Here is a 14,911-nt window from a genome sequence, read left to right on the forward strand (position 1 = left end):
AGTTTTTGGTGTAGTGTTCCATGATTCATTGTTTGTGCATAACACCCAGTGCTCCATGCAGAACGTGCCCTCCTCAATACCCACCACCAGGCTAACCCATCCTCCCACCCCCCTCCCCTCTAGAACCCTCAGTTTGTCTCTCAGAGTCCATCGTCTCTCATGATTCGTCTCCCCCTCTGATTTCCCCCCCCTTCATTCTTCCCCTCCTGCTATCTTCTTCTTCTTCTTCTTCTTTTTTTAAACATATAATGTATTATTTGTTTCAGAGGTACAGATCTTCTCACTGTTTCTCTTTCTCCTATGATTTCCTTGCTCCTGCCGGCTGCTTTCTCTGTTTCTCTGTCCTGATGGTCATTAGTGACTCTTTCCTCAGCCCCACCCCCGGACATGCAGTAGTGTATCTCCGGCTTCCTGCAGGTGGCCCCGTGGACAGAACCCAAGTCGGTCCCGTACTGGCTCACTCCGTGACTCAGGGCCCACAGCTCTTCCAAGGAACACTCATGTATCCCTGACTGGGGCTGACGTGGGTCCTAAGACAGTAGCACTCTTCTTCTGGCTCTGCCTCCAAAGCTGTCAGTCTCCTGCCTTTCAGAGTCCTACCTGGTAGGAGTTAGATTCTGACCAGTGTCAATTTCGGCTTTCCCACCTGGAAGCTGGGTACCAGCCTCCAAGTCTCTCAGCCTCAGGAAACGCTCTGTGCTTTCTGTGGGATCTTCTCCCCTTCTAGCTCACCCTAGTTAGGGGTTCCCAGCACCCTGAGATCAAGAGGGCTTTGCTAAACTATGCCCCTCCCACGCTGAGAAATCTCTCCTCTCATCTCTTGTCTCCATTCCCTGATCTTCCTTCCCTCTATATTTTTTTTAAAAAAGATTTTATTTATTTATTTATTTGAGAGAGAGAGTACAAAGGCAGAGGGGGAAGGGGCAGAGGGAGAGGGAGAAGCAGGCTCCCTACTGAGCAGAGAGCCCGATGCAGGACTCGATCCCAGGACCCTGGGATCATGGCCTGAGCCGAAAGCAAATGCTTAACAGACTACCCAGGCACCCTCTTCCATATATCTCTGATGGACCTGAGAAGCCCAAGAGGGGCCCGTGGGTTCTCGAGGCCATCTCCTTCAAAAATCTTCATAACATGGTTTGGCACCTTTCTCTGGAATTGTACCTCTATTATGTCCTGTTGCCTGGTGGAAACTTCAGTTTTAAGATCCTGTTACACAAGTAATAAACAAACATGATTCATGGGCCAAGCCTTGAACCACAGACCAGTGGTGTAACGTCCATCTTTACTAAACATTTTGATTTCTGAGTGTGTCGTTGTGCAAAAACAACTCAGGGGGACCACTTTCAGGTCTTACTTAACCCTTGGCCAGTTATAATACTCAGCACTTGTGAGCTAGAGCTGTAGGCAGATGGTGTCCATACAATACTTGGGAATGAAATACCTTAGTGAGGGGATGTTTCTTACATGGCAGGAGATGGACCCCCAAGGACATCACGTGGTCTTGACCCCGAAGACCTCCTCCGGCACAGAAATGTGGCAAGTCCAGGATTGTCTGGCTGTACCAGAGGGCGGGAAAGTAGCTTTGAAATCCCGAGCCCCTACGAGACAAACTCTCCCAAATTAACTCCCTCCCCAGCTGACCGCTCTCAACCCAGACTTCCCAGGCACTGTAATAGCATGTTTCAGTGAGCTTTGAGGGCAGGGGAGGGTGGATGGTTCTTTTTTCCGAGGTCAGGATATCCTTACAGGGTTGCTTGAGTCCAAAGCAGAGACAGCAGGGAACAAGTACCATCCTTCAGTTCCCAGATGTGGCATAACCAGGTCGTGTATGCTGCTGGCAGGTCCTGACCTGGGTAGATAAGCCTGAGAGCCAGCAAGGCTGTGTGTTGTAGGGATCTTTCCCGTTTTGTTTGTTTGTAAAAAACCAGGGAGGGAAATAGTTGAGCAAGATCCAAGAGTTTCTTTTATTTCACTTCTCCAGAGGCCCAAATCATGGAATGGGAAGGCACTTGCTGGGTATTTGGTTTGTTAAAGCGGTGACTCTCTGAGCGGGCATCTCTTAGCCTTTTTGAAACCTGTGGCTCCCCCGCCCCCACTTTTTAAAATTTAAAATCAACAATTAACATATAATGTATTATTAGTTTCAGAGGTAGAGTAGCCCTTTTTGTTGAGCATACAACTTTCCCACTTGCCTGAAGAGTCTGATTTTCTGTCCTTCTCACCTGGCAACTTCCTTGAGATTCATATGCTTTGTGAAATCGTGGCAGTGGAGAGAGGTTTACTTTCTTTTTATTTTATTTTAATTTATTTTATTTATTTGTCAGAGAGAGCGAGCACAAGCAGGGGGAGCAGTAGACAGAGGGAGAGGGGGAAGCAGACTCCCTGCTGAGCAGGGAGCCCGATGTGGGACTCGATCCCAGGACCCTGGGATCCTGACCTGAGCCGAAGGCAGACTCTTAACTGACTGAGCCACCCGGGTGCCCCTCGCTGCTCAATATTCTTTCCACTATATTGTCAACTGTTTGACTCTTCGCTCCTTCATCACCTGTCTTTTAAAGATAGCAACCAATACTACAAAACAAATACCTGGGGCAACAGACACTGTAAAAATACTTTGTATTCTTTTATCTATATTAGATCAAGCTGCCTTTATTTTGCAGTCCCTCCAAAGCTGAGAAAGTACTTATTCAATTGTTATGAACGCATGTTTTTGCCAAATATTATAAATGGTACTGAAGAGAAAACACGTGACCCCTACTTCTGGAAGTTTGATCTTCATTAGGAAGACAAATGTGGTTCGTATTCAGCTTGCGGTCAGCTGTGACCTCTGAGACCTGTCTAAATGCAGTTGTAATTGTCAATGTTCCAACCCTCCACCCCTACCCTGTAACTTATCCCTCCTTGAACTCTTTTACAGTTCATCTATATGGAGAACAATCTGGGAGATTGAAAGGAATATAGGAGAATTCGTAGGTGGTTTATTGATAAATTCAGTTGCTAATCAGGTAAAAGTTCAAACAGCAAGAAAAGGTTGATGGTGCCATTCCTTTCTGGGTGCGGAATCAGAGGCTCAGCAAGAACGTGTGGCAGGTTGTTCAGGCTTGCTCAGCTAGCACGAGATCGAGCAGAGTCTTGCAGCCAAAGTGGCTGAGGTCAGAGTTCACGGATGTCAGAGTTCACGGGCCGCCTTCCAGCCTGTGGAAGCAAGGGCAAAGTTAAGTGGGGCAGAACAGGCTTGTTGAAAATTACAGTTTTGTCACAGCAAGGTTATAAACACTTCAAGTTGGCTGACTTTGAGAGGTTTTTGAGCGTGTGGACTGTTGCGTGTGAATTTTCATGTGAGTGGGGGCCTTATCATGGTGGAGGTAGGTGGTGATAATGCAGGGGCCATACTCTCTCACACCCTGTTGAATTCCCTTGTTATTTATTTAAGAGCTGGGCCTGAAACAAGGGTAAATGCATCAGGGACAGTAAGTCTCAGGACTTTAGGGAAAAAAAAAAAAAAAAGAATTAGCATCCACAATTGTCATCCCAAATCAGGGTCCCAGGTCACCAAGTCTTAATGAGACCACAGGTTTATTTGGGGAGAAAGTTGTTAGTGAGGACCCATCTCTTGTCAGATTTTGGCCGTGTTTACAGAGGATGAACCTGACAATCTCCTCGTTTGCCCAGGGCACTCTTGTCCCTAAAGTTTTCCCCATAAATCACCAGTGCACTGTGGGGTAATGCCACTCTTTGTATTTTTCCATGGAGATCGGGGAAGGAGCCGTAGGGATTTGACAAATCTACCCATATGTAAATGAAAGTAGTTTTTGTTTCTTTTTTTTCATTTGGCACGTACTTAGATCATTTACCCCCAGCGGGTGCAATGAAACCTCTTCTAAGTTTTCAACCATGAAGAAGAGGGACCATGTGAGAAAAAGATAAAAATGTAGAAATTCTCCAGTAAACATTGCTTGCATTTCAATGGAGGATGAGAACAATAGTCCAGTCCCCAAAAAGTAATCCTAGTTTAAAAAAATAACTTGGTTCTCAAAAGCCTCATTGCGTATTTGCTATATTTGTCCCTATTTTGTTTGCAGAGGGTTTTAAAGGCATATGATGTAATGAGTAAATAGTATTTTGTGGTCAAAAATTAAATAGGTCTTTTGTATTTTAGGTCTTACAAGAATTCCAAGGTGTGGTGAGAACTAAACTGTGTGTGTTTTAACTGGAAGGGCAGTGAGGAAGATGAGGGGAAATACTCCAGCTCCTCCCTGAATATAATTATAAGCCATCATCCCTCCGTATTTTTTTTTGTTTCCCCTAATTTGAAATAAAAATAAATAGATTTTTCCCAAAACTGTATTGCAGGGCCCTGTTAGCGTCTCAGATGGAACCCACATTTGCCAGGAGTGTGTTTCCTTGTTTTGATGAACCAGCTCTAAAGGCAACTTTTAATATTACAATTATTCATCACCCAAGCTATGTGGCCCTTTCCAACATGCCCAAACTAGGTAAGTAATATTTCCTGTCCTCATATATACGTGTATAGTAATGATACATATGTGTGTGTACAGACCTATATATGTGTATGCATGGATATTTAACTCTCTAATACCTTTGATATCAATAGCTTTTCGAGGCTGTGTATCGGCAGTGTATTATAATTAGGGAGAGCAGTCACCTGGGGTCTGTATCAGCACCAGCATCTCAGAGATGGTAAATCCTGATTCTTTTTGCATTGGAAGCTGGGGACACCACGTTGTTCTTATTCCTTGGCAGCCTGTCTGCCCGTTAGTTTGGCCTTTAATATTGATCATTAGTGATAACAAGCTAGCAGACTTAGTCTGAATCTGGTGCCCAGATGTGTTTCATTTGGCTCACACGATTTTTTTTTCTTCTGATTGAACTTCAAAAAATCCAGAGATTTCTCATAAAAATCAAGATTTTTACTTCCTTGTAAACAGAAGATATAAGGACACGAAGCATGTAGCTCCTTCGTGACAGCAATAGTTAGAGCTTGTGAGAGGCTGTCCCCTGCAGAACGGGGGGCCCCCAGCCTGTTGTGGTCCCCACCACTCCCTGTTAATGTATGCCAGCCTGATTCACATCAGATACCCGGCCCTCAGCTTTAAAGACCCAGCCTGCCTCCACTGAAGACTTTGCCGAAACCGTACAATGGCCACATTGCCCTTCCTTGACCTCCTGGGGGCCTGGGAGGCTCTAGATGAAGTGTTGTGAGAGCTGGACTGGTCTAGGAAACAGTAGAAGTGGATGGAAAAGAGAAGAGGTGCGTCGTGGGCCTCACCTACGTGCCCATGGATTTGGCCCTCCGTCAATATTACTCAAGATACCGATTCAGAGCAAAGGTGCTGTCCCTAGATCTTCCTAATGTCGTTTCTTTGTTTGTATGTTTTTAATTGTAGTATAGCGGACATACAAGATTACATGAGTTTCAGAGGTACGTCATGGTGATTCGACAATTAGGTGACATTATGCACGGTTCACCATGATAAGTGTAGTCACTATCTTCTATGCTGTACATTGTATCCCTGTGGCATTGATCTTTTTTCAAAGATTATTTATTTTGAGAGAGAGAGTGCTAGCAGGGGGAGGGGCAGAGGGAGAGGGAGAATCTCAAGTAGACTTCACGCTGAGCATGGAGTCCGAAGCAGGGTTCGATCTTACGACCCTGAGATCATGACCTGAGTGGAAACCAAGACTCAGATGCTCAACTGACTGAGCCACCCAGGCACCCCTCCCCACTTTAGCTGTTAATCTCCTTCACCCATTTTGCCCACTGCCCCAGCCCCCTCTCCACTGGCAACCACCATTTTATTCTCTGTATTTATGAGTTTCCAGTTTTTTTGTTTCTTGGTTGGTTTGTTCATGTGTTTTGCCTTTTAAATTTCACACATCAGTGAAATCATATGGTATTTGTCTTTCTCGGGCTTATTTCACTTCATATGGTTTTGATGAGTTTGGGGTGGAGAAATCCAAACCGCTCGACTCTGGGGACTGGCTGGGAAGAAGTCACTGGGTGACACGCGCCTGGACACATGGTTTCAGAGGTGGCTGTTAGTGCTTTGGTTTACAGTGATTTGGACTGAAATCGATTTCTGTAGGTCAGTCTGCAAGGAGAGACACAAATGGAAGCACGTGGACAGTCACCACCTTTTCCACGACGCCCCACATGCCGACTTACTTAGTGGCCTTGGCCATATGTGACTATGCCCACGTGGACAGAACCGAAAGGGGCAAGGAGGTGAGTGAGGAAGACAGCCCAGGTGAGTGCCTTCGTGCTGGCTGTGGGTGGTTCGTCCGTTCTTTCCGAATCCGGGGGTCATGCCTCTGTTTCCCATGTCACCTCCTGGTGGCCCCTCTGACTGTTTCTAGGCCCTCTTGAAACTCTTAGTGGGGGGAGGGGTGCCTGGGGGGCTCAGTCGTTAAGCATCTGCCTTCGGCTCGGATCATGATCCCAGGGTCCTGGGATCGAGCCCCGCATCGGGCTCCTTGCTCAGCGGGGAGCCTGCTTCTCCCTCTCCCATTCCAGTTTCCTCTGCTTGTACTCTCTCTCTCTGACAAATAAATAAAATCTTTTAAAAAAAGCAAAGAAAGAAACTCTAGTGTGGCTTTGCAGATGGGACGCCACAGTTCTCCTGCACTCACGCCTTGAAACTCAGGTTTGCCTGCTATTTAGTCCACAAGGTGATGCAGCCTTGAAGCGGGGGTGACAGTCAGGGTGTCCAGTGCCCCATATGGCCCTGGGCACCAGCTGGGAACAGCCACATGATGGAAACGGTGCCTGCAGGTGATGGATCAGGGCGGCGGGCTTGCTCAACTCTGAGAAACACAGCGCTCCCTCAGAGTTGGGTGAAGGAGGCGCTCTGTCCTAAAACACCTCCTTCTCACCCAGTCATACCCTCCTTCTATAGTCACCTTCTGGGCAAATATCCAGGTTCCCACCGCAGTCCTTTACCATCTGGTTCACACCCCACACTGGAGCGTGGAGGGAAGTAAGGCCGATTCCGCAGGCCGTGTTCTGTCTCACCACATTGACCTCCCAGACCTGAGGCAGATCGGGCTCCCACAGAGGGTGGAGACTCTCTCTCCGGGCCCAGCATCTTCCAGGCTTGTACCATGGACTTGTGCAGATCAGGAGGCTGTGGAGGAGACAAGCCTCTCACCAGGGGCAACTCACTCCGAGCTACTCCTCTGCAGGCTGACGGAACAATACCATGTTCCACGCAGACCACAGCTCTCCTCCTCAGCTATTGGTTGCAGCCTGATTTCGCTTCCCGAAGAGTCACTGGTGGGGCCTTGAGATACACAGACGGAGCGCAGGCCAAGGGAACCATTCCTGACACCTCCTGAGAAATCTCCTCGGGCATGATGTGGAAGCGCATCATGGGGCTTCCCGTGGGGCCGGTGGCTCTTGGGGCTGCTCTTTCAGCAGAAAGTTTGAGAAAAAGGGGCCAGTCCATTTCTTGGTGAAAGATAGCCCTGAAAAGAAAACCAGCTGCCGTTGAAGCAAAGAGGGAACGGAACAGGCCTAAGAAAGGCCCATTCTTCGCCAGAAGATTGAAATTTGGGATGAGTTTATCAGTGGAATGCTGGTTTGGCTCCGGCTCAGCTCTCTACAAAGGGAAGGAGTCTGCCGTCTATCCTACAGGGGAACCAGAATGTACTCTTGGAAGAGGGTCCAGATTATACAAACAATTGCTTGTCGAGGAAGAGATAAGAATTTAGTGAGATTGAAAAGGTGGCTATTCCTTGACATGAGGATAAACTTGGAAACACAGACCTAAGGTTGGAAATAACATCTTTTGAGTAGGACTTGGCACACACAGGCACGTGTGAAGATTTTCCTCTCTTAGGTGTTGAGGTCTGCTGGGTGCAGGGAGGACCCCAAGATCACACTGAGGGGGGTGAGGTGTGGATTTGAAGGAATTTTACGGCTGCATCTTCCAAGTGTTCCTCACTGTTTGGTGTTAGCTCCCTCCCACACAGCTTGAAGTCTCCATCACTTGCTTCCCCTTTGGCTATAATATAGGATGGTAGTTTGGGGGAGGAGTTTTGAAACTGAAAATTGAACCTACAAAGGTTCTGTTATTTCTCCAGATGTTACAGTGAAAATGCATCCATCTTGAACGCGGGGAGAAGGGAATGTTCTTTCCACTCGCAGTGTGGGTTTGGTTGCAGCCATCTTCCTATTGCCTGGAACTGGAGGTGGGGGGTGGGCAAGTGCCATGTAGGGGCAGGGCTGAGTCCTGAGGCCTCCTTCCTGGGAGAAGGAGGCCCCTGCAGCGTGGGGGAGGCCAAAAAGCATGAGGTCGGAGGCCCCAGAAGCAGGTGGTTGCATTCTGTGAGAGGGGAACATTCCTGAAGACCTCACGTAATTCCAAAGTCACCTAATTCAAGACAAATTTTCTAGCAGAAATACAAGCAGAGGAAGGTGAATGCGTTCCTGGAGCACAGCAAGCTGGAAATATCATTGTCCTGCTTTTCATTTTCCCAGCACTTTCTCCAGTGTTTGGCAGAGAACGCATCCTCACATCGACGGTATTCACATCAGGACAATTATCTTAATGCCCTCATTTCGACCTTTCGTTCAAGGGTTTTTGAGTCTCGTGCATGTTCTTCGGTGTTTTCACGCTAGTAGCCCCATTAGAAAAGTGCCCCGATGCTTTTGCTGTGGGATATAAAATGATTTCCTATTAAAATAATAGGACGCATGGGTGGCTCAGTTGTTTAGCGTCTGCCTTCAGCTCAGGTCATGCTCCCAGGGTCCTGAGATCGAGCCCCACGTCAGGCTCCCTGCTCAGCGGGGAGCCTGCTTCTTCCTCTCCCTTTGCCTGCCACTCTGCCTACTTGTGCTCTCTATCTCTGTCAAATGAATAAATAAAATCTTTAAAAAAAAAAAATAATAATGAATGGTCAAACAGGAGCAAAGTTGCCACCAAAGTCGCAAAATCAATTTCCAAGGGCCCAAACAATAGGTCGGTCACATTAAACTAACAAGGCAGGGATGTCTCTTTACCTACTAAAGAGGAAGTGTCATAAACAGACTGTATACCCTTGCTCAACCACTGTAAGATCAAAGAACTATTGATGAACTTCTTTAAATTAAGGGAATTAACCTTACTTAAAATTTCGAAGACAAGATCACCCTATTAATGACCTCAGCGCTAATAAGCATGAAGGAACCATTTTAAATTTGCACGATGCAGACGTGTGTAATCTCTACCACACCATGTAACCCCTGCTAACCGCACGATTCTGTTTGGGAACGTTGGAAATAGGTCCTAGAAAGGGAAGCAAGGGTCCAACATGCTCTTTTACTCAAAGACAGAGTCTACATTTTCGGTGGGGGTAGATACTAGCCCAAGGATTATTTCCGAATTCCAAAAGTTAGACACGTTACTGTAAAACACTGAAATAACACCCCTTTCCAGAGAGTCACTGCTTACATCTTAGCGAACAGCCTTCTGGATTTTCTCCAGGGCATCTGCCCATTTCCAGTTGACCCTTGAGCAACGCAGATTTGGACCCAGCGGGTCCACCTATGCCCGGATTTTGTGCATAGTTTGGCAGTGTAAATGTATTTTCTCTTCCTTACGATTTCCTTAATAACGTCTTCTTTTCTCTAGCTTACTTTACTGTAAGAAACAGTGTAATAGAGACAATGTGTATTAAGTGACTGTTCCCATGATCGGTAAGGCTTTCAGTCAGTAGCAGCCTATTAGCAGTTAAGTTTTTGGGGACCCTAAAGTGATCTATGGATTTTTTTACTGCACGGGGTCGGCACCCCTGTAACCCCCGCATGTCGTTCACGGGTGACCGGCCAACTTTCTATTCCGTAGCTTCTTCCGAAAAGGTAAGGCTTTGACTCCAGAGCATCAGGGATTTGGAGCAAGCAGGCTGCCCATTGCCCAAGTCACAACTGCTTTCCCTAATCACCACTTCATTGTTTTGATTTAGATACGCATCTGGGCCCGGAAAGACGCCATCGCGAACGGAAATGCAGACTTTGCTTTGAACCTCACAGGTCCCATCTTCTCTTTTCTGGAAGATCTATTTAATATTAGTTACCCTCTTCCCAAAACAGGTGAGCTATCTTCCCTTCCGATGCAATGGACTTCCTATTGTGGGGGGCCTGGGTTAAGGTCAAAGGGCATGCAGAGGAGCCTCCAAAGACCCACTGTCAGCATTTAGCTGCTCTTTTGGGGGGCAGCCCTGCTGACCTCCCAGCCTTGTGTCCTACACCTTCCTGAACACGGAGGGGCCTGTTTGCTCTTTCTCTGTACGATGCCATGTGCCCAGCAGGTGTCCTCAAGATTTAGACTCCTCCTGGGTGTTCATTGCCAGTTTCACAGCCTCTAGCCCCTGCTCTTTGTCTAGTGTTCTGTCCTTTCTTCTCCCAGTGCGTGGGGGTGATGCAATATTCTGGATCCTTTTAGCAGGCCTACGAGAATTACTCCAGTTCCCGTGAATGAAGGTTTTGGGTCAGGGGTAGGTTTCTGTGGGGTGGGGTTTGTTTGGGTTTTGTTTGTTTGTTTGTTTTCCTATTCTTTAGCTGTGAGGCATTGGAGAGGACGTGGGGTCCTATCTGTCAACGTTTGCTGTATAAAATTGGAATCACCTGTGAACACTAGGATCCTCGAGAAAATCCGGGAACGTTTTATTGCTTATAGATCTGTAGAGTATGTCCTTCAAATCGCGTGAGCCCTTCAGCTCAGAAAGTCGTCCAGTGTTTTCTCTGTCTACCGTGAGGGCATATTGTGTAAATGTATTTTGTTCCTCTGACATGTTATGTGAAGTCTTGGAAAAAGTATGCCCTGTCTACATGGGCAGATGGTGGAAGAAGGTAGGAAGTCCATACCCGGGAATTCAAGCCTCCTGAACTCGGCCTGGCGAGCCGGGGGCTCTGTAGCTCAAGCTTGCTGGTTCAGGAGGAATGGGGCATGAGGCAGCCTTGGCCCAGTTAGGGATCCCGGGAGTGATACCTGTCCTTTTGGGAGTTGGGGGCATCAGAAGCCTGGGCTTGAAGGCTTCTGTGGCCGGAGGATCTCAAGATGACACTTGTCTAGGCAAGAAAAGTTCCATTTGACTTTATTTAGATAAGGAACAGTTCACAGTGACCCTTCACACCCTGTTCCATGAAGCACCCCTCCATCAAAGTAGGCTCCTCCTCATTATCTCCATCCCCTCCTCCCCGTGCCCCCCGCCCTCCATGGTTTACACCGCTATCATCTGTAGTTCAGCAGGCCCCATTTGGTTATACCCCCTTCCCTCTTGTTCCCTCTATTCCGTCTCCCACACTGAGGCACAGGGGATCTTTCCCTAGCGAAGTCCAATGAGCGTATTATTGGCCTCTTTAAAACCTCTCCGTGGCTTCCCATCGCCCTGAGGATCAAGTCCAGACTCTGTATATAGTCTGTCTTTACAACCGTGCATCTCTTGCCAAATTCTCGGGGCTTTTGGCAGTTCTTCAGAGTCGGAAGGAGGCTTTGGTACCCTCTCTTTCCCCTCCTCCACCTTCCTCTTCTCCTCTCCCCCAGGCTCTTGCACAGGCACTTTGCACATCCTGCGATGAGGTCTACCCAACTGGTTAATTCATATATTTCTCCACTTAGTGCCCCCTCCTCCAGGAAGCTTTCCCTGATGCCCTTTTCCTCATGCTTCCACAGCATCCTGTGCACCCCTCCATTGGAGCTCTTGACTTAACTAGAGTCTAATTGTACTCCCCCCCCCCCCCCCACCATGAGATCAAGAGTAACGCGGGTTCAGGATCTGGCTTGTCTTTTTCTTTGTACCCTCAGAGCCTATGGATAGTGCTTCTTTCAGAATGGTAAACGGTAAACTTTTTTTTTTTTTTTGATGAAGGGGATCAATACATGCACTTAGTTCAGTAATTCCATGTAAATTCTGACTAGATTGTCAACTTCTGGAAATCAGGGTTATATTTGGCACATTTTTATATCCTTCATAGCCTCTCAACCAATGTGAAACGCAGGTAGCACTTGCTCACAACTGCATTTTAACAGATGATGAAAATAAGGAGATTTTCTATTATTGGATCTTTAAAAGATAGAGAAACAAATGTTTCCTAGTTATTTTAACTCTTGGTTGAGCCATTTAAAAAGTACAAAACAGGGGTGCCTGGGTGGCTCAGTCAGTTAAGCATCTGCCTTCGGCTCGGGTCATGATCCCAGGGTCCTGGGATTGAGCCCCGCATCGAGCTCCCTGCTCCGTGGGGAGTCTGCTGGTCCCCCCTGCTTGTGCTCTCTCTCTCAAATAAATACATCTTGTTTTTTAAAAAAGTAATAAATATGGGCTTTTGAGATTTGCAGATTTTATTTTAATTTTTTAAAAAGATTTATTTATTTACTAGAGAGAGAGACAGTGTGTGTGTGCATGAGAGCCAGGGGGAGGGGCAGAGGGAGAGGGCGAGAATCTCAAGCAGACTCTCCACTGAGCATGGAGCCTGATGCGGGGCTCGATCTCAGAACCCTGAGATCATGACTTGAGCTAAAATCGAGAGTCCAGCACTTAACCAACGGAGCCACCGGGCACCCATCCTGGTGCTTTCTGAATGCAAGAGGAGTAGGTGGCTGGGGCTCTGTTCAAACAGAGCTGAGTTGGGGTGGTAGCTTCCGTATGTAGAAACAAAAGCCATGCATCACCGAGCGAGCGATGCTGGACTGGCTGAGTGAAAGTCTTAAGAGAAAGAAGATTAAGAAGTGGTAATGGGAGTACCCTAAATAATAAAGAACACTTACAAATAAATAAGAACAATACAGAAGAAGAAACAAGGAAGAGATACATGAATAGATGTTTTACAGAAAAAGGAACACATGTGGCTTAATAAACTCATGCAGAGTTCTTTTTTTTTTTTAATTTTTTATTTGACAGAGAGAGAGATAGCGAGAGCAGGAACACAAGCAGGGGGAGTGGGAGAGGGAGAAGCAGGCTTCCCACTGAGCAGGAAGCCTGATGTGGGCTCGATCCCAGGACCCTGGGATCATGACCTGAGCCGAAGGCAGACGCTTAACGACTGAGCCACCCAGGCGCCCTAAACTCATGCAGAGTTCTTTTTTTTTTTTTTAAGTTTTTCTTTTTTTTTTTTTAAGATTTATTTATTTATTTATTTATTTGAGACAGAGAGAATGAGAGAGAGAGAGCACATGAGAGGGGGGAGGGTCACAGGCAGAAGCAGGCTCCCCGCTGAGCAGGGAGCCCGATGCGGGACTCGATCCCGGGACTCCAGGATCATGACCTGAGCCGAAGGCAGTCGCTTAACCAACTGAGCCACCCAGGCGCCCTAAACTCATGCAGAGTTCTTTAACCTCATTAGTAATCTAACAAATGAATGTCCAAGGCCAGGGTGAGGCACCATTTTATACCTATTTATACCCATTCACTTGTTAAAAAGTAGGCATCTAACAAATGCCAAATGTTAGGAAATGGCCGTCACAACAACTTTGAAACATATTGTCTTGCAATGCTGATCATTAGAATACCTTAAAACCCAGGAATTCTGGTTCTAATTACATCTCCAAGAGGAATCAGCACATATGTACCAGAAGACATGTGCAAGAACGTTCATAGTTAACTTTTTTTAATACAGCCCTAGACTGAAAGCAATCAAAAATGGTCGTGGTTAGGAGAAGGGATAGATAAATTAGGTTTCATTCACACAACAAAAAAACTCTATGGCCATGAGAATGAAACATTTTTTTTCCCTAAAGTTTCAAAACAAAACCCCCTAAACTTGAGGATAGTGACTTAGCTGCTGGAAGAAGACGCTAAAGTGTGAGCTGAGAAGGAGCACACAGAGAGAGGTAAGTCAGCTCTTGTCAAACTTCAGCGTGTGTTGGAATCATCCAGAAGTCTTGTTAAAACACAGATGCTGAGCCAAGAAGTGCTGTTTCAGTAGGTCTGTGGTTGGTCCCAGAATTCTCATCCCTAATAAGCTCCCAGGTTCTGCTAATGCCAGTGGTCTGGGAATCACAGTATGAGTTATTAGCAACATTCTCAGTTAGGGGTTGGCAAGCTATCAAATCTGGCCCGCTGCCCTTTTCTGGATAGGCCACGAACTCAGGGTGGTTTTTACATTTTTAAACGGTTGGGGGGGAAATAAAAAGAATATTCTGTGACACATGGAAATTATATGAAATTCAAATCTCAAGGTCCATAAATAAAGTTTTATTGGAACACAGCACGCTTCATTTGCCTACATGGTGTCTACGGATGCTTTTGCTCTGCGATGCCAAAGTTAAAAATGTGATGGAAAACATACAGCCCACAAAGCTGAAAATATTTCCTATCTGGCTCTTTAAAGAAAGGGTTTGCCAACCTTGTTCTAAAGGGAGAGAGGCGGATTCATGGGTATTTATATCATTATTTTATTTTAGTTTATATTTAAGATTTTATTTATTTGAGAGAGAGAGAAAGAGATAGCAAGAGAGAGCACAAACAGGGAGGGAGAGGGAGAAGCAGATTCCCCGTGAGCAGGGAGCCCGATGAGGGGCTCAATCCCAGGACCCCGACATCATGACCTGAGCGGAAGGCAGACGCTTAACTGACTGAGCCACCCAGGCGCCCCGGTGTCTTTATTTTAAAATAATGAGGTAATCATTAAAATAAAATAAAACAGGGTTCTGTGTGAGCCAATGATGATAGTTGATCAAGAAACAAGAATTTGCTTACTCCCAATTCTGTGCATCTGAAGGTAAAAATCGTTATCAGGAGTTAGTAAGGAATGGCTTCTTAGAATTGGTTAAGATTGGCCAGCAAAGATTGCGGGCATTCATAGATTGAACAGAGGATTGCTTGGGGCACCAAAGAACTCGAGCAGAGAATGGCTCAACAGTTGTAGAGAGCAAAAGGGATTGGCTTGAGTGGAGAAGAGCAGACTTTGCAAGGA

General features: G+C 46.5%; 1 protein-coding gene across 2 annotated transcripts in view; it reads left to right on the forward strand.

Moving 5' to 3' along the window:
* Positions 1-14,911, forward strand: part of LVRN (laeverin) — an 87,618-nt gene that overhangs the window by 13,256 nt on the left and 59,451 nt on the right. For both annotated transcript variants that reach the window (XM_035013949.1, XM_035013950.1), the window contains exons 2-4: positions 4,354-4,496; positions 6,108-6,247; positions 9,964-10,090. In XM_035013949.1, the coding sequence (XP_034869840.1) occupies positions 4,354-4,496; positions 6,108-6,247; positions 9,964-10,090 (410 nt within the window). The remainder of the gene's footprint in view (positions 1-4,353; positions 4,497-6,107; positions 6,248-9,963; positions 10,091-14,911) is intronic.

This window comes from Mirounga leonina, unplaced genomic scaffold, assembly GCF_011800145.1.
Source record: "Mirounga leonina isolate KUSES-001 unplaced genomic scaffold, KU_Mleo_1.0 Mir_168, whole genome shotgun sequence".
NCBI lineage: Eukaryota > Metazoa > Chordata > Mammalia > Carnivora > Phocidae > Mirounga > Mirounga leonina.